Source organism: Cherax quadricarinatus, chromosome 79 (genome assembly GCF_038502225.1).
Source record: "Cherax quadricarinatus isolate ZL_2023a chromosome 79, ASM3850222v1, whole genome shotgun sequence".
NCBI lineage: Eukaryota > Metazoa > Arthropoda > Malacostraca > Decapoda > Parastacidae > Cherax > Cherax quadricarinatus.
The window spans coordinates 19,107,614-19,134,936 of NC_091370.1; the positions used below are offsets into that span (position 1 = coordinate 19,107,614).

At 36.8% G+C, this 27,323-nt stretch overlaps 1 protein-coding gene across 4 annotated transcripts; it reads right to left on the minus strand.

The window, feature by feature from the left end:
* Nucleotides 1-387: 387 nt before the first annotated feature.
* On the minus strand, nucleotides 388-27,204 carry LOC128702701 (integrin-linked protein kinase). 4 transcript variants are annotated; one of them, XM_053797106.2, is made up of 10 exons: nucleotides 27,066-27,204; nucleotides 23,952-24,049; nucleotides 22,129-22,294; nucleotides 20,536-20,728; nucleotides 20,155-20,235; nucleotides 19,483-19,678; nucleotides 17,635-17,878; nucleotides 16,817-16,916; nucleotides 16,043-16,173; nucleotides 388-6,748 (listed from the first exon to the last, which is right to left on the minus strand). In XM_053797106.2, exons 2-10 carry the CDS (start codon nucleotides 24,038-24,040, stop codon nucleotides 6,599-6,601), a joined length of 1,350 nt encoding a protein of 449 aa, XP_053653081.1. In that variant the 5' UTR covers nucleotides 24,041-24,049; nucleotides 27,066-27,204; the 3' UTR covers nucleotides 388-6,598. The 4 variants fall into 4 exon arrangements, with proteins under 4 accessions (XP_053653081.1, XP_053653083.1, XP_053653084.1 ...); XM_053797108.2 differs by having other exon boundaries at nucleotides 27,086-27,110; XM_053797109.2 differs by lacking the exon at nucleotides 27,066-27,204 and adding an exon at nucleotides 26,980-27,003.
* Nucleotides 27,205-27,323: the final 119 nt, after the last annotated feature.

Sequence of the window (27,323 nt, forward strand, 5' to 3'; positions counted from 1 at the left end):
CCACAGGGTCATACAGCACTTAGGGAATGGAAGGTAATCAGGGTCACTCTGACAAGGAGAGGGTAGCTCCAATTCCTTTGATCAAAAGCCATTCACCCACATCAAAGAACCCTTTCTTCACCTTAAATTACTTACACCACGATACACAAATAACCTGCACATAGGAGAAAGAAACTTATGATGATGTTTCAGTCTGACTCGGACTATTAACTAGTCACTAGTTAATGGTCTAACTTGGACCAAAACATTACAAGTTTGTTTCTCCTATGTGCGGGTTATTCACATGTTGTTCCAGTCACGGTATTGTGCCTTTTTATTCTTTAACACACCACAATATTCCACTATGCATGGAACACTAATATTTCCCAGTGTGGTAAAGAGCACACATTCAAATTACATACATTTATTAACTGGTCTAGTATACATAACTAATATTTTGGTTCAGACTTTTAGTTTAACATAAAGTTGGCAGTGTTTTATACAAACTTAATACTATTAGTAGACCAAACAGTCCATATGTATCAAATATGAAATTAAAATGATTAATAATAGCAATCAGGTGACTTGCACATAAAACATAAAAATATATAAAATGATTTATTAAAAGGCACTGACTAAGAACACTTTCAAGAAAAATCACAAAAGCAGAAGAGATTCATAGTGTATATATTATGTGCCAGAGATGTTAGTGTATATATCATGTGCCAGATGTTAGTGTATATATCATGTGTCAGAGATGTTAGTGTATATATCATGTGCCAGATGTTAGTGTATATATCATGTGTCAGAGATGTTAGTGTATATATCATGTGCCAGATGTTAGTGTATATATCATGTGTCAGAGATGTTAGTGTATATATCATGTGCCAGATGTTAGTGTATATATCATGTGTCAGAGATGTTAGTGTATATATCATGTGCCAGATGTTAGTGTATATATCATGTGCCAGAGATGTTAGTGTATATGTGTCAGAGATGTTAGTGTATATATCATGTGCCAGAGATGTTAGTGTATATGTGTCAGAGATGTTAGTGTATATATCATGTGCCAGAGATGTTAGTGTATATGTGCCAGAGATGTTAGTGTATATATCATGTGTCAGAGATGTTAGTGTATATATCATGTGTCAGAGATGTTAGTGTATATGTGCCAGAGATGTTAGTGTATATATCATGTGTCAGAGATGTTAGTGTATATGTGTCAGAGATGTTAGTGTATATATCATGTGCCAGAGATGTTAGTGTATATGTGTCAGAGATGTTAGTGTATATATCATGTGCCAGAGATGTTAGTGTATATGTGCCAGAGATGTTAGTGTATATATCATGTGTCAGAGATGTTAGTGTATATATCATGTGCCAGAGATGTTAGTGTATATGTGTCAGAGATGTTAGTGTATATATCATGTGTCAGAGATGTTAGTGTATATATCATGTGTCAGAGATGTTAGTGTATATATCATGTGTCAGAGAGGTTAGTGTATATATCATGTGTCAGAGATGTTAGTGTATATATCATGTGTCAGAGATGTTAGTGTATATATCATGTGTCAGAGAGGTTAGTGTATATATCATGTGCCAGAGATGTTAGTGTATATATCATGTGTCAGAGATGTTAGTGTATATATCATGTGCCAGAGATGTTAGTGTATATATCATGTGTCAGAGAGGTTAGTGTATATATCATGTGTCAGAGAGGTTAGTGTATATATCATGTGCCAGAGATGTTAGTGTATATATCATGTGTCAGAGATGTTAGTGTATATATCATGTGCCAGAGATGTTAGTGTATATATCATGTGTCAGAGATGTTAGTGTATATATCATGTGTCAGAGAGGTTAGTGTATATATCATGTGTCAGAGATGTTAGTGTATATATCATGTGTCAGAGATGTTAGTGTATATATCATGTGCCAGAGATGTTAGTGTATATGTGCCAGAGATGTTAGTGTATATATCATGTGCCAGAGATGTTAGTGTATATATCATGTGCCAGAGATGTTAGTGTATATGTGTCAGAGATGTGAAGAAACTTCACACACTGCATTTATCAAAGGTGATGTTATACCCACTTGATAAACTCAAGGATTATACAGCTTGAGTGACATGTGTGTGTTACTGCTAACAAACACACAATGACCTTTTTTCCAGTTACTACATATAATCAATAAGTTTGAGCTGAGTATCACTGTTGATTACATTTACATGACTTTTAAAGACATTTTCAGTTTACAAATAAATATTTTTAATCATGCATTTCACTAAAATTTCTACAAAAAAAAATCTTAACAAATTTATTTTATGTAATTCAAAATTGTTAATAATAATATAAGAAACATGTTAAAAATAGCATATAACAGCACATATTTTTTTATGAAACATGAAATTCTTGTGTTGATAATCCTTTATAAGTAATTTTTTCATAACTGTCAGCTTCAATATTTCTAAATAAACCTTCACTCTAGTGAATGAACTGCTTACTATAACATAATTATCATAATAATCATGGAAATGCTAAACCTATAGGGGTGTTACACTGCCTGGGGAATGGTAAATAATCAGGTTCGATCCAAGGAATGGAAGAATACCTCAAACTCCTTGGATCGAAAGCCCTCCACCAGCCCATGATTGGCAAGAATGTTATTACGTGTAATTCACAAGCTTTTTCAAAATCATTCCTATGATCAATATTCAAGAGTCTGATTACTAACTCAATACTGCAATCAATTAACAGTAAAGCAATTAACTTTTAATGCATTTTTTTTTAGAGCTGTGAGGAGTGGTGAGCTTTTGTGTGACCATCTAAATTGATAACACTGAAGATTATTTTTTATTTGGTACCATATCCTAATTTATTCAGTGGTATAATAGCATAATTAAATCATTGGTACCACATCCTAATTTATTCAGTGGTATAATAGCATAATTAAATCATTGGTACCACATCCTAATTTATTCACTGGTATCACATTCTATCAAAATTTGGCTCAGAGGACCACACATGCATGTCTTAATTGATCTAATATACACAATCAGCAGTTTGTCTCAACCTTTCATGTTAACATCTGTTACTACACAAGATCTATGCATTTGCTTCACCAAATATAAAATATTTATTTTATTAGAACCAGCCATTATTTACACTGTTAACCAAAACAATTATATGTACTCTTGAAAATAAAAATTATAAATACTATTTTAACCTAAAAAATGGTGCTAATGCTGCATTTTCTTTCCAGGTAAATGAATAAGACCAAATTGTAGTGTGGCTTATATTTACCAATACTTACAAAAGACTGGACAGCATTACCTTTTGTGCTGGACAGAGTGGACACTATACTATAAGACGAGACACATAAGGCACGACCACGTGGACCAACAATACAATAAAGACCAAAAGTCAGCAGCAGTAGTATCAACTCTGCTATACTTTCTCTTCTTCACACCGAATTCTGAGGTTCTATTTTACATTATCTGATACTATTAAGATAAGTTCCTTCTCTAAAGGTGAGGGAAGTTAGCAAAAAGCGCAGTTCAGCCAAGTGGCAATCACGTGAATGTTCAAGGCTCAAGGCTGTAAGTGCACTTTTGCCAGTGTTATCCTCTAAAAATACATTACCAGTGTTATATATCAAATAGTCAACTAAGGCTTAATTTTGCAAATACTCCATTTTTAAAACAAGAGGAAACAACGAGTCTACTTTTGGTGATGTTCAATAATTAGAACATCCAATCAAAGGCTATTATACTTCTTTGAAACTCAACTTCACAAACTAGTATTGCAGTGATAGCAAAATTAGACAAAACAATGCCCAATGATGCTAGCCTTATTAAAACCAACATGTATTATTAAAAGCAAGATAGCACTTATGGAATACCAATATTGTGATTTAAAAATTGACACTTGAAATTCAAGCACCACAAAACTATGGGCTTGGTAATTGGGGACTTAGCTCTGTCAATCATAGACTTTTAATCAATGACATTGCACTAAAAAAAATTAGTAAATAAATTAAACTCTGCACCTAATTAGCAATACTGTTTTCCTTAAAGATCCACAGGAATTATTGTGTTCAGTCTAAAAATCACTGAAGATAAAAATCATTACACTAATAAATTTGTTTGAATATACATAATAAAAAAATGTATGTAGTATATAAAAATTAGATCTTATATTTCCAACAGTGACATTTAACACACACATCCTAAAAGGATGTGTGTGTTAAATGTCACAAACTTAACACAGTTTTGGCTCAAATATTAATTTTTCAATAAACCAAATTAAACAGTTGTTTAATTCATATCCAGCATCTCAGACTTAAAGATACCATTCTGATATTTAATAAGCTCTCTTATAAAGTTATTGTACATAGTATGATATTTCTGATTTGCAACTGAAAATGTGCATCCAAATTGATTAGCACATACTGTGAAAGATTTTTCACAATTTGCAATGCACTTTTTCAACTGCATTTGCAAAAATTCAAACTAAATGGAGGAGCTTTATAAGAGAGAGAGAATTTACTCTTCATATTAAGAGTACTGGTAGTCTTATTGTTGCACATCATAAAAATCAAAGCACATTTGTTTAATTTCCAACTTAAGAATGTCACTGGTGTCAACTTTTTCCCAATATATTACAGTATTTTATTAGGAGTATTTATACAATTTCAGTATTAATCACATAACTATTGTTTGCTAAATATTCTTAAAAATTAGCACCAAAATCTTCATCTGCAATGGAATAAAATAAATCACTGCAAATGCTATAAGGCATCAAGTTTGAAAAAAAATATGCACCATATTATCTATTAGTGTACACTTGATTATTAAGTTTTCTAAACATATATTTAAAATTAATACCACCTGTGATGACGTATTAAGTTAAAACTATACGCATAGATATTCATTCCATAAATGAGTGGCAAAGCCTTAGTACAATACTTCTAGGGGAAAAAATCCCATAACAATATAAGCTAATATTCTTTACAATATAAGCCAACTCATCCATGGAAAAACCTTTATACTGTACTACATTTACAGAAAAATTAAAGGCAAGGAAATACTACTATATTACAAGTTGCATAGATAACATGTGATGTTCTCTTTCGAAAAATAACATAAGGCAACTACATGATCAAACTCATATAGCTACATTAAATGAACTGTTTATACACTAGACTTTTGAATGGGACTCTTCTTCCTGTAAAGGCAAGATTATCAATTTCCACAATCTGTAGGAGAACACCTCAAAACAAAACAAAAATATATAACAATTACTTTTTTTTAATCAGTCCCATGTTATGTCTGGTGTCAACACCTTCATTTATAGTAAATATGCAGGTAATCCACTCTCTAGAGACAAGGCAATGGGACACACACAGGACTAGCACAGTACATCTTAGGCTACTCTAATCATCTATGCAATAATATTAAAGCAGACAATTTAATGCTAAGTGTATTAGATGATTGCTCGACTTTTGCACTCGAAAGATGTCTACACAGTTTGAAAGCTATATATATATATATATATATATATATACATCTATATATATATATATATATATATATATATATATAATATATATATGGATAATACTTTATATGTGAATGCAGACCAAGTCCACTATATTAAACAATGTTATTATTTTCATGGTTGAATGCTATGCTTGTAAAAAACTAATCTAACCTATATCTCTTACCAATTTCAAATGTTCTTGTTATATGCAGCAACAAGAGGACATAAGAACTAACCTACATTACTAGACTGTACCTATAATACATTGCACTATCTGAGAAATTTAAAAATTACCTTCACAAAAATAAACGTAACTACTTGGCACAATTACAGGTCATCAGTCCTTAGACCTCCCTTTATAGAGAGTAACTAATGCAAAGTTAAATACATGTTATTCAGACAATACAGGCCTAGCATTAGTTTAATACACACTAGTTTAACTTTTTAATTAATTCTCAAATCTTATTATGGCTTTTCATTTTAAACCTATGCTAATTATTAAGAGTCCTGTCTAAGCAAAATAAATTCCCAGACTAATATTCACTATGCTTAGCTAACATCCCATCAATAAATTTTTAGATCAGTGTTATGTAAGATAAATCTTTATATTTCCTTGCTTTTAGTTATATCCTCACAAGAGAAAAAATACATAAAAGCATTAAAACACTCGGGAGTAACAATAGGAAAAAAGAAAGCATTTTGATATAGCCTGCTTCCCTTGCATATAATACCCTTTCTAAGGCAAAATTTAGATTATTAAAATATTCATATACATTTTAATGATTTATATTGCACTGTTAAGTTCTGACATACATGGATATGGTACATTAGTTATTTGTAGCATTAAAAAACAAAAGAGGCAAAAATATTATTTTGACTACAATTATACATCAAATTTAAAGGCATAAAAAGTGCACCAGTGTTCAATTATTCATTAATTTGAATATGCACATAGTTAAGTGTACCCTAAATAAATTTATTCAAAACAAATTTAAATGTCCTTTGCACAATACTTCATATTTTTCAAAACAATACACGAAGCGTGTCATTACCTTAGTAATCCTCCATCCCAGAGTACTCTACTGTGAACACATCTTTTCCAGAATTGGGAGAATCATATCAAAGGATGGTCGCTTGCCTGGGTCCTCATTCATGCAGATACGAACCAGCTTTGATATATGAGGAGAGATTCCTGGCGGAACACTGACACGAAGACCCTCCAGTGCAATCTGGAAAAAATGATAATGTTAATACTAAGCTAGAGCAAACATATCTGTTGAACCAACAATATACTTAATCCCTTAATGAAATAAAAAAAATTTCATTTACTTTCACTGTTACTCACTGAAAGGAATGAAATAATCATAAGCTCTTATTCGTTTTCACATAAACAAATAGAGAGATGGGCAGAAAACCAGTATTAATGGAACATACCCTTAATGCAATTGCTGTTTACATAATCTCAGCCACATCATAAAGAAAATTAAGGATCAAGCGAGTATGTATTTTCATACAGGCAAAGACAAAAATCAAAGATAGAAAAAGGACAAATCAAGAGGAAGTGTTATGAAATGAGAAGATTAACAAGAAAGTGAGAAAAGGCTTATTGCAATGATATGTCAGAAGAATCAGGATCTGATCAAATATTAACATAGAAACTTGCACCAAAACAAAGATGTTAACATTAACTCTATATTAAGATCTAAAGCCCACATAGGTCATTCATTGTAGGCTTGATCCTCTGTCTGCTAATAAGGTCCTTCAGATGATTTTGGTATCACCTTAATTGTTGCTTGCTTTGGTATCACTTTAAGTGTTGCTTATTAAGTGCTACACATGCCTGTTTTACAGATTTTCAATATTTCATCAGATACCAATACTACACTCAAAAAAGAAGAGAGGCAAGAAATCTTGAATTATAGACCAGTGTTCCTAACAAGTGTACCACGAAAGCTATTAGACTACAATATGAAAAAAAAATTGTTGAATAATTAGAAAACAAAATTTCACACTGATGAACATCACTGGTTCATCAGAATGGTAAGCCATACATGATAAACATTATAGATGCCCATGATATGGACAAAGATCTGATAGAAGAAAATAAAATGGGTGAACTGTGTATTCCTAAAGAGTAAAAAAATTAAAAATAAAAGCCTCTAATAGTATCCTAAACAAAAGGCTAATTGACAAATTGGAGAAATATGTTTAGGTAAAAAAGAATGATACTAACAAACTAAATATTATTTAAATGATAGAAAAAAGGAGTTTCAGTAATATGGAAATGTGAAACTAGTGGAGCACTTACCCAAGTACTGGAATTAGGCCCCAGATTATTCTTAATTTATACAAGTGATTTACCAACAGGAGTAACTATTACCCCAGAACTTATCTCTTGAATCATACATATATACTGCATAGACAGAAAAGCATCAGCATGTTAAACTCATAAATATAAAATCATTCAGAAACCAAGGAAGAAACCCATCCAAGATGCACTTTACCTAATAGTGCACTGTACATGAGCCCAGTTCTTCAATATGCTGCACTAGGTGGAATTTTTACCTAGTCAAATACTAGGTATGATAATCCTTTCAATCCTTTGAGGGTCCGTCCCGTAGTTCTACAGCTTTGAAGCCAGGGTTCAAGCCGCAGTTCTACGCAATGAGCTCAACTCACTCAGATAAGCTACAAGTGGTAAATTTGGGCCTAGATATGAGAGAATATATCCATGTGGTAAGTGTGCACCACATAAAACAAATCCTGCAGCATGCAGTGCACAGAGACAAAACACTGTGACCATATTTTTGGCTTAAAACGACTTTGCGGTGTTTTTTCATAAGTTTTTTACAATTGTATTCACGGTTTCTTGGTCTCATTTGAAAGAGTGGAAGATATCTTACAGAAATAGAGATGATTTTGATTGGTTTTAGTACTGAAAATGGCTTGAAACTGAGCTCAAATTAACAGAAATGTTCAATTTTTGCCAATGTTCAAGAGTAAACAAATGATGTCACGCATCCAGAACAACATCGAGAACAACATCCAGTATTGGGCCCCTACTTAAACAAGATGGGTCCTACACAGATGACAGCAAGGAAATGAGTGAGCTACTCAAGTCCCAATATGACTCAGTTTTTAGCAAGCCGCTAACCAGACTGAGAGTCGAAGATCAAAATGAATTTTTTATGAGAGAGCCACAAAATTTGGTTAACACAAGCCTATCCGATGTTATCCTGATGCCAAATGACTTCGAACAGGCGATAAATGACATGCCCATGCACTCTGCCCCAGGGCCAGACTCATGGAACTCCGTGTTCATCAAGAACTGCAAGAAGCCCCTATCACGAGCCTTTTCCATCCTATGGAGAGGGAGCATGGACACAGGGGTCGTCCCACAGTTACTAAAAACAACAGACATAGCCCCACTCCACAAAGGGGGCAGTAAAGCAACAGCAAAGAACTACAGACCGATAGCACTAACATCCCATATCATAAAAATCTTTGAAAGGGTCCTAAGAAGCAAGATCACCACCCATCTAGAAACCCATCAGTTACACAACCCAGGGCAACATGGGTTTAGAACAGGTCGCTCCTGTCTGTCTCAACTATTGGATCACTACGACAAGGTCCTAAATGCACTAGAAGATAAAAAGAATGCAGATGTAATATATACAGACTTTGCAAAAGCCTTCGACAAGTGTGACCATGGTGTAATAGCACACAAAATGCGTGCTAAAGGAATAACAGGAAAAGTCGGTCGATGGATCTATAATTTCCTCACTAACAGAACACAGAGAGTAGTCGTCAACAGAGTAAAGTCCGAGGCAGCTACGGTGAAAAGCTCTGTTCCACAAGGCACAGTACTCGCTCCCATCTTGTTCCTCATCCCCATATCCGACATAGACAAGGATGTCAGCCACAGCACCGTGTCTTCCTTTGCAGATGACACCCGAATCTGCATGACAGTGTCTTCCATTGCAGACACTGCAAGGCTCCAGGCGGACATCAACCGAATCTTTCAGTGGGCTGCAGAAAACAATATGAAGTTCAACGATGAGAAATTTCAATTACTCAGATGTGGTAAACACGAGGAAATTAAATCTTCATCAGAGTACAAAACAAATTCTGGCCACAAAATAGAGCGAAACACCAACGTCAAAGACCTGGGAGTGATCATGTCGGAGGATCTCACCTTCAAGGACCATAACATTGTATCAATCGCTTCTGCTAGAAAAATGACAGGATGGATAATGAGAACTTTCAAAACTAGGGAAGCAAAGCCCATGATGACACTCTTCAGGTCACTTGTTCTATCTAGGCTGGAATATTGCTGCACACTAACAGCACCTTTCAAGGCAGGTGAAATTGCTGACCTAGAAAATGTACAGAGAACTTTCACGGCGCTCATAACGGAGATAAAACACCTCAATTACTGGGAGCGCTTGAGGTTCCTGAACCTGTATTCCCTGGAACGCAGGCGGGAGAGATACATGATTATAAACACCTGGAAAATCCTAGAGGGACTAGTACCGAACTTGCACACGAAAATCACTCACTACGAAAGCAAAAGACTTGGCAGACGATGCAACATCCCCCCAATGAAGAGCAGGGGTGTCACTAGCACGTTAAGAGTCCATACAATAAGTGTCAGGGGCCCCGAGACTGTTCAACTGCCTCCCAGCATACATAAGGGGGATTACCAACAGACCCCTGGCAGTCTTCAAGCTGGCACTGGACAAGCACCTAAAGTCGGTTCCTGACCAGCCGGGCTGTGGCTCGTACGTTGGTTTGCGTGCAGCCAGCAGCAACAGCCTGGTTGATCAGGCTCTGACCCACCAGGAGGCCTGGTCACAGACCGGGCCGCAGGGGCGTTGACCCCCGGAACTCTCTCCAGGTAAACATCCAATACACGTCAGCTGGTGGGTCTAATGTGCATTTATAATTTTTTTTTTTTTTTTTTTATTATCACACTGGCCGATTCCCACCAAGGCAGGGTGGCCCGAAAAAGAAAAACTTTCACCATCATTTACTCCATCACTGTCTTGCCAGAAGGGTGCTTTACACTACAGTTTTTAAACTGCAACATTAACACCCCTCCTTCAGAGTGCAGGCACTGTACTTCCCATCTCCAGGACTCAAGTCCAGCCTGCCGTTTCCCTGAACCCCTTCATAAATGTTACTTTGCTCACACTCCAACAGCACGTCAAGTATTAAAAACCATTTGTCTCCATTCACTCCTAACAAACACGCTCACGCATGCCTGCTGGAAGTCCAAGCCCCTCGCACAGAAAACCTCCTTTACCCCCTCCCTCCAACCTTTCCTAGGCCGACCCCTACCCCGCCTTCCTTCCACTACAGACTGATACACTCTTGAAGTTATTCTGTTTCGCTCCATTCTCTCCACATGTCCGAACCACCTCAACAACCCTTCCTCAGCCCTCTGGACAACAGTTTTGGTAATCCCGCACCTCCTCCTAACTTCCAAACTACGAATTCTCTGCATTATATTCACACCACACATTGCTCTCAGACATGACATCTCCACTGCCTCCAGCCTTCTCCTCGCTGCAACATTCATCACCCATGCTTCACACCCATATAAGAGCGTTGGTAAAACTATACTCTCATACATTCCCCTCTTTGCCTCCAAGGACAAAGTTCTTTGTCTCCACAGACTCCTAAGTGCACCACTCACCCTTTTCCCCTCATCAATTCTATGATTCACCTCATCTTTCATAGACCCATCCGCTGACACGTCCACTCCCAAATATCTGAATACATTCACTTCCTCCATACTCTCTCCCTCCAATCTGATATCCAATCTTTCATCACCTAATCTTTTTGTTATCCTCATAACCTTACTCTTTCTTGTATTCACTTTCAATTTTCTTCTTTTGCACACCCTACCAAATTCATCCACCAATCTCTGCAACTTCTCTTCAAAATCTCCCAAGAGCACAGTGTCATCAGCAAAGAGCAACTGAGACAACTCCCACTTAATGTGTGATTCTTTATCTTTTAACTCCACGCCTCTTGCCAAGACCCTCGCATTTAGTTCTCTTACAACCCCATCTATAAATATATTAAACAACCACGGTGACATCACACATCCTTGTCTAAGGTCTACTTTTACTGGGAAATAATTTCCCTCTTTCCTACATACTCTAACTTGAGCCTCACTATCCTCGTAAAAACTCTTCACTGCTTTCAGTAACCTACCTCCTACACTATACACCTGCAACATCTGCCACATTGCCCCCCTATCCACCCTGTCATATGCCTTTTCCAAATCCATAAATGCCACAAAGACCTCTTTAGCCTTATCTAAATACTGTTCACTTATATGTTTCACTGTAAACACCTGGTCCACACACCCCCTACCTTTCCTAAAGCCTCCTTGTTCATCTGCTATCCTATTCTCCGTCTTACTCTTAATTCTTTCAATAATAACTCTACCATACACTTTGCCAGGTATACTCAACAGACTTATCCCCCTATAATTTTTGCACTCTCTTTTATCCCCTTTGCCTTTATACAAAGGAACTATGCATGCTCTCTGCCAATCCCTAGGTACCTTACCCTCTTCCATACATTTATTAAATAATTGCACCAACCACTCCAAAACTATATCCCCACCTGCTTTTAACATTTCTATCTTTATCCCATCAATCCCAGCTGCCTTACCCCCTTTCATTTTACCTACTGCCTCACGAACTTCCCCCACACTCACAACTGGCTCTTCCTCACTCCTACAAGATGTTGTTCCTCCTTGCCCTATACACGAAATCACAGCTTCCCTATCTTCATCAACATTTAACAATTCCTCAAAATATTCCCTCCATCTTCCCAATACCTCTAACTCTCCATTTAATAACTCTCCTCTCCTATTTTTAACTGACAAATCCATTTGTTCTCTAGGCTTTCTTAACTTGTTAATCTCACTCCAAAACTTTTTCTTATTTTCAACAAAATTTGTTGATAACATCTCACCCACTCTCTCATTTGCTCTCTTTTTACATTGCTTCACCACTCTCTTAACCTTTCTCTTTTTCTCCATATACTCTTCCCTCCTTGCATCACTTCTACTTTGTAAAAACTTCTCATATGCTAACTTTTTCTCCCTTACTACTCTCTTCACATCATCATTCCACCAATCGCTCCTCTTCCCTCCCGCACCCACTTTCCTGTAACCACAAACTTCTGTTGAACACTCTAACACTACATTTTTAAACCTACCCCATACCTCTTCGACCCCATTGCCTATGCTCTCATTAGCCCATCTATCCTCCAATAGCTGTTTATATCTTACCCTAACTGCCTCGCTCTTTTAGTTTATAAACCTTCACCTCTTTCTTCCCTGATGCTTCTATTCTCCTTGTATCCCATCTACCTTTTACTCTCAGTGTAGCTACAACTAGAAAGTGATCTGATATATCTGTGGCCCCTCTATAAACATGTACATCCTGAAGTCTACTCAACAGTCTTTTATCTACCAATACATAATCCAACAAACTACTGTCATTTTGCCCTACATCATATCTTGTATACTTATTTATCCTCTTTTTCTTAAAATATGTATTACCTATAACTAAACCCCTTTCTATACAAAGTTCAATCAAAGGGCTCCCAATATCATTTACACCTGGCACCCCAAACTTACCTACCACACCCTCTCTAAAAGTTTCTCCTACTTTAGCATTCAGGTCCCCTACCACAATTACTCTCTCACTTGGTTCAAAGGCTCCTATACATTCACTTAACATCTCCCAAAATCTCTCTCTCTCCTCTGCATTCCTCTCTTCTCCAGGTGCATACACGCTTATTATGACCCACTTCTCGCATCCAACCTTTACTTTAATCCACATAATTCTTGAATTTACACATTCATATTCTCTTTTATCCTTCCATAACTGATCATTCAACATTACTGCTATCCCTTCCTTTGCTCTAACTCTCTCAGATACTCCAGATTTAATCCCATTTATTTCCCCCCACCGAAACTCCCCTACCCCCTTCAGCTTTGTTTCGCTTAGGGCCAGGACATCCAACTTCTTTTCATTCATAACATCAGCAATCATCTGTTTCTTGTCATCCGCACTACATCCACGCACATTTAAGCATCCCAGTTTTATAAAGTTTTTCTTCTTCTCTTTTTTAGTAAATGTCTACAGGAGAAGGGGTTACTAGCCCGTTGCTCCCGGCATTTTAGTCGCCTCATACGACACGCATGGCTTACGGAGGAAAGATTCTTTTCCACTTCCCCATGGACAATAGAAGAAATAAAGAGGAACAAGAGCTATTTAGAAAAAGGAGAAAAACCTAGATGTATGTATATATATATGCATGTGCGTGTCTGTGAAGTGTGACCAAAGTGTAAGTAGGAGTAGCAAGATATCCCTGTTATCTAGCGTGTTTATGAGACAGAAAAAGAAACCAGCAATCCTACCATCATGCAAAACAGTTACAGGTTTCTGTTTCACAGTCATCTGGCAGGACGGTAGTACTTCCCTGGGTGGTTGCTGTCTACCAACCTACTACCTATAAATATAAATATTATTTTATTATCACACTGGCCGATTCCCACCAAGGCAGGGTGGCCCGAAAAAGAAAAACTTTCACCATCATTCACTCCATCACTGTCTTGCCAGAAGGGTGCTCTACACTACAGTTTTTAAACTGCAACATTAACACCCCTCCTTCAGAGTGCAGGCACTGTACTTCCCATCTCCAGGACTCAAGTCCGGCCTGCCGGTTTCCCTGAACCCCTTCATAAATGTTACTTTGCTCACACTCCAACAGCACGTCAAGTATTAAAAACCATTTGTCTCCATTCACTCCTATCAAACACGCTCATGCATACCTGCTGGAAGTCCAAGCCCCTCGCACACAAAACCTCCTTTACTCCCTCCCTCCAACCTTTCCTAGGCTGACCCCTACCCCACCTTCCTTCCACTACAGACTGATACACTCTTGAAGTCATTCTGTTTCGCTCCATTCTCTCTACATGTCCGAACCACCTCAACAACCCTTCCTCAGCCCTCTGGACAACAGTTTTGGCAATCCCGCACCTCCTCCTAACTTCCAAACTACGAATTCTCTGCATTATATTCACACCACATTGCCCTCAGATATGACATCTCCACTGCCTCCAGCCTTCGCCTCGCTGCAACATTCATCACCCATGCTTCACATCCACATAAGAGCGTTGGTAAAACTATACACTGTACTCTCATACATTCCCCTCTTTGCACCCAAGGACAAAGTTCTTTGTCTCCACAGACTCCCAAGTGCACTGCTCACCCTTTTCCCCTCATCAATTCTATGATTCACCTCACCTTTCATAGACCCATCCGCTGACACGTCCACTCCCAAATATTTGAATACATTCACCTCCTCCATACTCTCTCCCTCCAATCTGATATCCAATCTTTCATCACCTAATCTTTTTGTTATCCTCATAACCTTACTCTTTCCTGTATTCACTTTTAATTTTCTTCTTTTACATACCCTACCAAATTCATCCACCAACCTCTGCAACTTCTCTTCAGAATCTCCAAAGAGCACAGTGTCATCAGCAAAGAGCAACTGTGACAACTCCCACTTTATGTGTGATTCTTTATCATTTAACTCCACGCCTCTGGCCAAGACCCTCGCATTTACTTCTCTTACAACCCCATCTATAAATATATTAAACAACCATGGTGACATCACACATCCTTGTCTAAGGCCTACTTTTACTTGGAAATAATCTCCCTCTGTCCTACATACTCTAACTTGAGCCTCACTAACCTCGTAAAAACTATTCACTGCTTTCAGTGACCTACCTCCTACACCATACACCTGCAACATCTGCCACATTGCCCTCCTATCCACCCTGTCATACGCCTTTTCCAAATCCATAAATGCCACAAAAGCCTCTTTAGCCTAATCTAAATACTGTTCACTTATATGTTTCACTGTAAACACCTGGTCCACACACCCCCTATGTGAATAAAAAATAAAAATGGAATTCTTTTGTAGAACCTGGAAATTTAACTAATAAACAGAGGAAATATTAATTTAGTGCCAGTAATGCCTGCACTGTTTATTCTGGACCCTATTTTGAAATGGAATATTTTGAACTTTGTGTGAAATTGGCCAAATTACCAATTTCCAATCGCTTTATTGGATAGTTGTAACAGTTGACTGGGCAATTTCTTGTGCTCAATTGATAAAACATAATTAATACTAGCAAAACAGCTAAGAATTTGGTCAACTGGAATAATGTAATTGGCCTAAAATAGGAGTCAAAGTCAGCAAAATCGCTGATGCGTAAATATCGCTGATGTAGAAAAATTCGTGAGAGCGTAATTTTGTCAATTTTCCATGAAATTTCATACATTTTGTTTCATTACCTTCAGAAAAAGATTTTCTACCATTTCATAAGAAAAAATAACAAAAAATTTTTTGGAAAATTCTTGGATCCTGTGGACAAATTTCAGATTGGGGCTCTGGACCCTGAAAGGGTTAATGAAAATTACCTTCATGCCAGCTTCCATTGGTGTGAGATCAGCAAAGGGAACTTCACGTGTAGCCATCTCCCATAACGTGACGGCAAAGCTCCACATGTCTGCTGCTTTCACATTGAGCTCTTTAGGTTTCTTCTGAAGAGCTGGGAAGAGAAAAGACTCTACAGTCAGTACGCTGTACAGCTGAATAGCATTCTGATGACTGGACATGGCACAATATTATTATGTATTATATAATATGTATTATTATTTTTGTTATTATTATTATTATTATTATTATTATTATTATAGCCATGGGGAAGTGGAAAAAGAATCCTTCCTCCATCAGCCATGTGTGTCAAGAGGCAACTAAAATGCCTGGAGAAAGGAGCTAGTAACCCCTTCTCCTGTATACATTACTAAATTTAAAAAGAAAAACTTTAGTTTTTCTTTTTAGGTCACCCTCCCTTGGTGGGATACAACCTGGTCGTTGAAAAAAAAAGTCTTAGCAAGCCTGAAAAGTTTACACATGGTGCTGGCTACCGTAACACAAGACTAAGTAAAATTAAGTTGTCATACATGACTAATTATCTGGTGTCCTGGTGCTACATAAAGCTGATTTATTAAGTTTAAAGCTTATCAACTGCATTAGGGTCATTAAGGTTGCAAGCCACCTATGCACCACCAGTCAAGGATACCTTAATTCCTAATACTGGGACTGAAGTAAGCTCTCGGTGTATATACAGCAAAAAATACACAGCTTTTTTTGTTTATATCCTGTCAATGATACTTTAAAAATTTTCTCACCTTCTGGGGAGAACCACTGTGGGGAATACAGTTTGCCCCGCTCCTGGAATGAAAACTTGGCATCCGCCATGCTGATTCGAGCTGTGAGATCATCATCAATCTGCAATGCAATGTCTATGTTTCAATCATATCCAATACTATATTTAAACAATAATCTTTTGCTTCAAATATGACAGAGAATATAATATTAACAATGTATAAAACTGGATTGCTAAAGCCCATGTCTCATTTATACAAACAAGCTTTTTTGTGTCTAAGAAATAAGAATGTATTGACAGATAAGATTTTAGCTACAGCAGATATATACATGTAAAAAAGTATTTCAATATATTTATAGATAGGGTTGTAAAGAGCTGAATGCTAGGGTGTTGAGAAAAGATGTGAGATTAGAAGATAATGACTTTGGATTCTGATACATTAAGTGTCACAGTTACTTTGTGTTGATGGCTTCTTTTGGAAAATTCAGAAGAGAATTGGCAAATTTGGTAGTGGAGCTGATTTAGTTTTGGTGACTGAAGCAGCCACTTGCTTGCAATTGAAATAAAAAGTGTGTAAAGAATGAGGACAGTCATCATAAGGCAGATACAAATGACAAAGTATAATGAAAAGAACACAAGGAAAAAGAAAAATATCAGTCTGTACATAATCAAAACACCACAATTTACCAGAGAATATTTGCAATTGAAGAAAAATTTACCATGTGTTGTACTAAACACACAAAGCTCATCATGACATACTTGGGAAAGTCATTTTGTTGCAAGCATGAAGGCAAACAATTTTGATAGATAACAGCATGGTATTGGAGATGAAAATCTTACCATAACATGTTTGGACGACAAATACAAATTAGGAACCAGCTTCTCCAGTGAGTGGATGAAGGACATTCCACGAGCAATGTCAAGGGCAAACTTGAGAGCCTGAGCAGTGTCAACCACTATACCACTATCTTGGTGGAGTAGTGTGAAGAGGGATCCATATGGCAGGTACTGAGTGATCACCACCAGATTTGGTGGATGGTTACAGCATCCAACAACAGGAAGAACATTTGGATGCGAGAAAATTCTGAAAAATATAATTAAGAAAATACTTTGCCAATTAATGATGCTTCTGTCACATTCAGTTTTTTTTTTTTTTCAACAAGTCGGCCATCTCCCACCGAGGCAGGGTGACCCAAAAAGAAAAAAAATCCCCAAAAAGAAAATACTTTCATCATCATTCAACACTTTCATCTCACTCACACATAATCACTGTTTTTGCAGAGGTGCTCAGAACACAACAGTTTAGAAGCATATATGTATCAAGATACACAACATATCCCTCCAAACTGCTAATATCCCAAAACCCCTCCTTTTAGAGTGCAGGCATTGTACTTCCCATTTCTAGGACTACAACTTGAAGTATAGTGTATGACTTAAATCACTCAGATTCCTACACCATTTTACCATCAGGAAAATCTCCTTCTCTAAATCTGACATTCAAAAATTTAAATGAGAATTTTTTACTCTATTCCATATCTATATTTTGCCTGAAGTTTGCATTACTCCAACAAAACACATTTCCCAACAACTAATAACTCAACCTTAAACTTTCTCTATGTTTCTTAAGCAGAATGACCTAAAGACAGAATTTTTTTAGTTTATTTAGTTGGTTACACAAAATAAACCCTGTGAAAAAATAGTGAATTTCTAAGCTTTTTTGGTGATTTCCAATGAAATTAGGAAAGCACTTGGAAATTCACTATTTTTTCACCATGGTTATTTTGCAGATTGTGAAATCACCTGTTTATTGTGATCTTATTGCATTAGTTGGTTATGTTAAAGAAAAAGAGTAACCAGCTTCTTGCACTGACATTTTAGTTGTCCTCTACAACACACATTCATCGTAAAGGATTCTAACCTGATGTCCCCATGGAGTGGAAATGAAAGTAAAACAGGTGGTACAGTCTTGAGAACTTATTCAGGAATCTTATAGGAAAATGACAGGTAATCAGTATATAATGAATATGCACTAAGTGGGAATTAATAACCTTGGCATGATACCTTGATGGTTATGAGACAGAATGAAACTCTAGTAAAACCTCCAATATATCTTACACAATGTACCTCCTTTAGTTTATAAACTTTTCCCTCTCTTCCTTTCTGATGCCACTTTCCTTCTTGCTCATCTAGTTTTACTCTTACTGTAGCTATTGTCTATTGGACCAACCACTGACCAGACTTTTGTTTGCTCATTATAATGATATGACAGTAGTGTCACTCCATGCAGTTGTTGCTTACTCTCCTCTCATCCATAACTCGTAACTTTTTTTTTTAATGAACCAGCCATATCCCACTGAGGCAGGGTGATCTAAAAATAAAAACATCTTTTTTTTTTTAACACGTTGGCTGTTTCCCACCTAGACAGGGTGACCCAAAAAGAAAGAACCAAAAAAGAAGAAAAATATCATTATTCAACACTCGCCATCACTCATACATAACCAATGTCTTTGCAGAGGCACTCAGATACGACAGTTTAAATTTAGTAATTTATACAGAAGGGTTTACTAATCCCTTGCTCCCAGCATTTTAGTTGCCTCTTACAACACACATCTTATGGAGGAAGAATTCTTTTTCACTTCCCCATGGAGAAACTCATAAAATTAGAGTATGTAATATCATGGTTTTTACCTCAGTCGTGGAAACTCGTCATTAAAATCTCTACACACTCTAGGAGAGCAGTCTCTGAGAGCCAGTATCTTGGCAACAATCTCATTGCCTTGCCATTTGCCACGCCACAGCTCTCCTGAAGGACTCACAGCTATCTTTGTATGAAGAGCTAACTCGTTGATGTTAATGCCCTTGTGTCGAGAAAGAGTTGCATCACCTAGTGAGGAAAAGATTTCATGGAAAGCCAACAGAAAGAAGATAAATATTACATTAATATTTCACAAATGAGTAAAGTGTTTTACAGTGTGTATTAACAGTTTTACATAAGTATGCATTGCAATTTATCTAAAAAATACTAGACCCTACCACATGACACCCTATATTTCATTTTACAAACAAAAAAAATTATCTTCAAAGAAATGCCAATGGTTTCAGCAAAACACTGCAGCATAAACAGAGCATTGTATAAGGAAAACCAGTGGAATACACATACACCCCACCAAGCAGAGAAAGGAGGGTTGGAGGAAGGAGAGGGAAAAGAATTACAATATTTTGTAGACCCTATCAGACAATATAAATACTCAAGTACAGAGTTTTATAATTTTTCCCACCATGTATTCTTTCTTGTATTTTATTTACATAGTTGTTTACACCTCAAGCTAATGAACAAAATTATACAATGAGAAGACTTACGGCTGCGAGTCTTAAGGCCAAGCCAACTTTGATCCTTGAATGCCACTTTTTCCAGATTCTGACCACTGTCTACAGCCATTGCTGTAAAGAGTAATTAAAAATTATAATGCTTCATTATTTTAAATTAAGAGAACAAAATTTTGAAAAAGAATAAGAACTTCATAACCAAATACTGCATAGTAAAATCAAACTTACAGTACAAAAATCCTGAGAATAACAAAGTAACTGTACATGCGATGTCTTTCAACAAAATAAAATCTTATTTTTAAAGCAATGTTTATAATTTTTAAAAAATTATAATTTAATGACTACTGAATACTGTATTATCCTAAATATACAATTTAAATCTAATGTAATGATGTAAAAAATAAAAGGACTTACTGTGGAGCTGCTTAGCCAGAACTCCACGGCACTTGTCAAGGGCAACTTCCCCATATTTGTTAGCAATGGAAACAGACGCTCCAGCTTGCACTAGGTCCTCTGCAATCAATTCAAAGCCCCAGAAACATGCATAATGGAGAGGCGTGTTACCATGTTCATTAATGAAGTTGACATCTGCTTTGTACCGAAGGAGCTGTGGGGTCGATTACAAATATGTACATTTAAGCAATACTGCATAACTTGAATAACCATGATAGTAATTCAGGTATTTACTTAAGGTATAGAGTAAACTGTGGCTGGAAAAATTCACAACTAACCCACAATTATGGGAATAAACTTAAATGCTTCCGTGTTTTGTAGCTTAGTAATACTACAGGACAGACTAAAACAAGGCATAAAGTTTCTTTGTTTTTTTAACACACTGGCATCTCCCACTAAGGTAAGGTGACCAAAAAAAGAAGAAACACTTTCACCATCATTCACTCTTCAATGTCTTGCCAGAGGGGCACCAAAACTATAGTGCATATGACCTTCCAAACTACAAATACCCTCACCCCTCCTTCAGTGTAGTCACTGTACTTCACACTCTAACAGCCCATAAAGTCTCAAAAAACTATTTGCCTCCACTCACTCCTATCTAATGCACTTACGCATGCCTGCTGGATGTCCGAGGCCCTTACACACAAAACCCCTTTACTTCCCTCCCTTCATGCTACCTGCAACTTATCTGTGACCAAATTCTAGCATTTCTACTCTCACAGCCCAGGTTAGGAGCCAGCATTCCTGTTGACTACCTAGTCAGGCTATTACTTATGGCCCTCAGGCCTTCACATTAATCAGAAACTAGCCAAGAAGGCATTTATTGCTTGAATTTTAGTTTATAAATGCAAACTTTTATCATTTCAGAAATATTTCATACATTTGCTGGTAGAAAAAGTGAAGCAATACTTAGATTCCTTGAAACTGGGTACAAATGTTTCTTGCTTGCTACTATATGACAGACTTCCAACACAGCCCTGTTTTGTCAGCATTAAACATTTGGACAGGACTGTAACCATTCTCAGAAACGAGCTCCACAAAGTAAGCAGTGTAACTTCATGTGGTTACATGATCAGCTGATGCACTCTTGCAACTAAACTTCCACGATATGAAACTGATTGCGCTTTTAAAATTATCAAACCATCAAGCATTACATATACGCTGTTATGAAAGCTCCTACCTTCTTACATGTACTTTTCTAGGAGGTTAAGGTTTTACACCTTATTAAACGAGTACTAAGCAGGGCTCCTTGCCTTGTTTTCAATTCAATTTGCAAATTCAGTAACATTCCAAACACTTGACCCTTAGGCTCAACATGAGCTGGAGGGAAAAAATTCAGCAATGTGGACTACCAAAATTTTGAATGTAATCTGATGTCATGCTGATTCTTTCATGTACGAGGTTACAGTATAAGAGGTTTTACTGAATTCAACATAATTTTACCTTAAAAATTTTAAGGGTTTTCCCAACCCAAGTTCAACAGTGACATCACAGGGGCTTCAGCCCAACCCATTCTTTGATCTGATTCAGTAGCTTTTGTCATAAATTACTTACATAGCCAACAATATCTCGGTGACCATGAGCTGCGGCCAAATGGAGAGGGATGTCATCTCCTAGATTTGTGGCATTGATGCGTGCACCCCTAGTAATCAGCATCTCCACAATACCAAAATGTCCCTCCTTGCAAGCCCAGTGTAACAATGAGAAGCCATGGTCATCTCTGGAATCAAGGAATTTTTAAAGCAAAAATAATATAATTTCAATTATGCAAAGTGCATGCAAATAACGTATGACTAAAAAAATGCATATTTACAGCACAAGCGTATCTTGTTACCACAATATAAATTATGAACTGACCAAAGTATAATTGTAGTTTTGATAGAAAATTTGTTGACATGCTTCGTTGACTCACTATAGTGAGTCTGATTAATATGCAAGTAAATACTCATCATTACTGATGTTGGTCTCTGAGAATTCATGATTCAGTCAATACTGCACGACCAATTATGGCTAATGAATCACGTAATCATAAAAACACAATTGCAAAGAAGCAACCGTACAGGTGGGGCTCAAACTCACGATTTCATGAGTCATGATGATAGCTTTGAGGGCACTTGAGCTAGAGTTCATCATGGCTACACTGGCTGGAGATTCATCTTTAAAAACTTGCATTTGTGGTCACAGTGAGACTCATGATAACCTCCCTATGGTGTATAAATATACCTATTTGGAAGAATCTTATTGTAGCCAGCTGACCCAGCGGCTTACTCACTGCCCTGGAGTTTTATGACTCAATTACTGTGAGTTCGAGCCCACCCGTACTGTGGTTAATTATGGTTAATAATTTTTAAGTCATATAATTAAGCAGTACGTAGTTAAATCAATGACAGTATGATACTTGATACATTAACACCTACAGCACGAGTGGAAATAAAACAAAATCATATAGTGAAAATGAAATATGGTGCCTGTTAAACTGTTATCTATCATCGGTACTGGGGCTCATTGCCCTACAGTTTGATCTCAAACAAGGCCTCCCTTAAAGTGAAAATAAAATATTTTAGGACAATGTCAATCAAGGAGTGAGAAGCTAGTTATCAAAACTTTAAAGAAATATAATATAAATACTTAGACACATATAAAGGCAATTAAAAATTACATCTGATAAAATACTTGGGGTAAGAGGAATGAGATTTATTAAAATATGGAAAGAGGCAGAAGAGTATGACTTGACCAATGCAGTAAATAGATTTTAAAGTGGGAAAAGCAGCTGGGAACAGATGGGATTAAGACTAAAATGCTGAAAGCAGGTGAGGATATGTTGGAATCCTTGATGAATTTGTTCATTCTATATATTAAAGAAGGGATAGTACTCATGTATTAAAAGATTGGTGAGAAAGATAATGCACAATTGCAGAAGTAAGCAGTTTAAAAGAATAAAAAACTTGTAAGGGGTTGACCAGCACCTTGAGTAGTGGGAAGCAGTCAAATCTGATCCAAGGAAAGGGACAATAGGTCTAATTCCTTGGATCAAGAACCCCCTCACAAGCATCAAAACACCTCACCTGAAGAGTATTTCTGTGCCATAAGTGTCATTGTAAGTATTGCCCTGTTTCCACTGAAGCACAGAGCTAGGTGTAAAGTACTTAAACAAGAGAAAGAAGCTGTTTCCTGCATTTATGGCTTTGGAAGAAAAAAAAAAACATTTATTAGAGGTGATATTTATGGAATAGGTAGAAAGTTGTTAAACACAGTAAAAAAAAAAAAAAAACTTAAGCAAATGAGACTCAGGTCAGGGTGTATAGAAAAAAGAAAGAATATTATCCAGTAAAGACATATCTAAGATAAGTTAGAGCTGGAGAGTGCTTGATTCTTACCCTTGATTCATGTCATGTTCAGTGTCATCGAGCCATAATCGCACCTGTACAGTGTTGCCTTCACGGCACCAGTGGAAGATGTCGTCCATGATTTACAGCTGTCAAGATAAGGCAAATGAATAAGTTTAAAAACTACCAAAAGTACTAGCCTACATAATTTTTTTTTAAATTACAACCTGCATTATATCCAATGCCAAACTATTATTACATTTAGTGCCCTTAGCTCTTATAACTCCTGACTATTTACATTTTTTCATGGTATAGTATTAACATATGAAATACATATTAAATTACCAATGGATTCTAGCCCAGAAAATCTCACTTTGCCTTACTAAGTCAAGTACAGATAGCTTCTCTAATATATTAAGGCTCAAAACATAAGAAATGTCCCCCAATGTAAAAACTTGAAATACACTTTTAATATTAATAAGAAGCATCAAACCCATCTGCTCTTCACAAGACAAGACATGCTACTCTGTCCAGTTTTTCCCAGAAACTGAAGAGAAACAAGTTAAACACATTCCAGCTTATAAGCATCAATTTTATCTTCACAGTTGGGAAATACAATGTGTACCTACAAATGTAACTCAAGCCAACTGTTTTCACATTTTATAAAATTCTACTCACATCTGGAGGAGAATTCTTTCTTACTGAATATTTAGTGAGAGTTAATAGCCCAGGTTATCATCGAGGATTATCTGTTTTTATTTTCCACTAGGGTTCTTCATTCCTCTCCTCCAGGATGCGATCCACACCAGTCCACACCAGTTGGCAAACACCCAGGAACCTACAGTACTTACTGCTAGGTGAACAGGGGGCAGTAGATCTGAGGAAATATGCCCAACGTTTCTACTCATGCTAGAGCTCTAACCCTGGTTCCTCTGTGTTTGAGCTAAGGTGGTTACCAAATGAGCTATGAAACACAAGGATATCTGAGGGCATATGAGAACTTTAGAGTCTGTTGCATTAGTCCCTTGGTGAATTAGATAGAAGGACCAAGGAAGTCATGAATATAATGTAAAAATTGCTCAAAGGACACCATAGGATGGACAGAGAAAGTCTGTTCAAGGCTCAGGGCATGGGAATATGTGAACATACAAGATTTGTTCAGATTTTTAACTTGGAGGGTTAGCTACCTAGGAAAACCCAAGAAAGTCAGTGTGTATCAAGGACTGTGCATCTTATTTTCACTCAGGTCTTTCAATCATGTCCCGAGGATGCAATCCAAACCAGTCAACTAACTGCCAGGTACATGTACTTACTTACTGCTAGGTGAAAAGGGGCAGCAGGTTTAAGGAAACATGCTCATTTCCACCCATGCCTGGGAGTGAACCACAGACACTCAGTGTGAGACCAGATTGCCAACCAACACAAGATGCCAGCTTACCTCACAAATGACCAAAGGAATGTTAGGAAATTTTTCTTACGACTCAGGGTTATCAGGAAACGGAATGAACTGAATAAAAGCAAAAAGTGAAGGCAGACAACAGATAGTTTCAGAAAAAGTTATGAGAGTAGTCACTGCTACAAGAAAGTGAGCCTAGTCATAGACAAAACCAGGAACCAAGACTAGACTCGTGCAACCACAACTGGGAGTAGAAATATTTAGAGGTACCAGCCTATACAATGACAATAAGTCAATTTGATATTTTTGGGTTATCCCAAGTAATTTATATATAAATATATATATATATATTCTCCATGGGGAAGTGGAACAGAATTCTTCCTCCGTAAGCCATGCGTGTTGTAAGAGGCGACTAAAATGCCGGGAGCAAGGGGCTAGTAACCCCTTCTCCTGTATATATTACTAAATGTACAAGGAGAAACTTTCGTTTCTCCTTTTGGGCCACCCCGCCTCGGTGGGATACGGCCGGTGTGTTGAAAGAAAGAAAGATATATATATATATATATAAATATATATATAAATATATATATATATATATATATATATATAAATATATATATAAATATATATATATATATATATATATATATATATATATATATATATATATATATATATATATATATATATATACAGTGGTAATGACCCAAGCAAGTTACAGTGGTAATGAACCAAGCAAGTTACAGTGGTAATGAACCAAGCAAGTTACAGTGGTAATGAACTAAGTAAGTTACAGTGGTAATGAACTAAGCAAGTTAGTGGTAATGAACTAAGTTACAATGGTAGTGAACTAAGCAAGTTACTGTGGTAATGAACTAAGCAAGTTACTGTGGTAATGAACTAAGCAAGTTACAGTGGTAACGAACTAAGTTACAATGGTAATGAACTAAGTTACAATGGTAATGAACTAAGCAAGTTACTGTGGTAATGAACTAAGCAAGTTACAGTGGTAACGAACTAAGTTACAATGGTAATGAACTAAGTTACAATGGTAATGAACTAAGTTACAATGGTAATGAACTAAGCAAGTTACAGTGGTAATGAACTAGGTTAGTGGTAATGAATTAGGTTACAGTGGTAATGAACTAAGCAAGTTACAGTGGTAATGAACTAGGTTACAGTGGTAATGAACTAAGCAAGTTACAGTGGTAATGAACTAGGTTACAGTGGTAATGAACTAAGCAAGTTACAGTGGTAATGAACTAGGTTACAGTGGTAATGAACTAAGCAAGTTACAGTGGTAATGAACTAAGTTACAATTGTAATGAACTAAGCAAGTTACAGTGGTAATGAATTATATACAACATATTTTTTTTTAATAAGGTGAGGTCAATCCCTGAGCTGCAAATGTTGACCTGAAGTGAACCTTCCTCTCTGACCTCCTGACATCACTAAGCAAACCTTTTGTACTTGATATTGACCCTTGGTCAGGTAAATAGCTCACCTAGCAGTGCCACACGCCTCTATAGCTCACTAGTCACGCCCTATACTAAAAATAGTCAGCTAAACACACACACAGCAGCACAGCTGACACCCTACCAGCACTCAAAATGTCAAAGCTTCGTCTTATCTCCCTATTTAGCAGTCAAACTTATCTCTTATACTCTCCCCGTTGCTTCCTACATGTGCCTGGCTTCATCAACTCCCTCATATGCACCACACAAGTCCTCCCCATGATGGGAAGACAGTGAAAAAGCTGAGAAACTCACCATCTGGTGCCAGTACTCACCACACCTACACACTGAGTCAACCTCCAACACCCACCACTCTCTCTCACTCTCTCTCACTCTCTCTCTCACTCTCTCACTCTCTCACTCTCTCTCTCTCTCACTCTCTCACTCTCTCTCTCTCTCACTATCTCAGTTTAATATGTTTATTATGCACTCCTATACTCATCCTGGGGTGCATAATAAAGATATTAAACTAAGAGAGTGAGTCATTATCTCTCACTCTTATTCAACAACCCT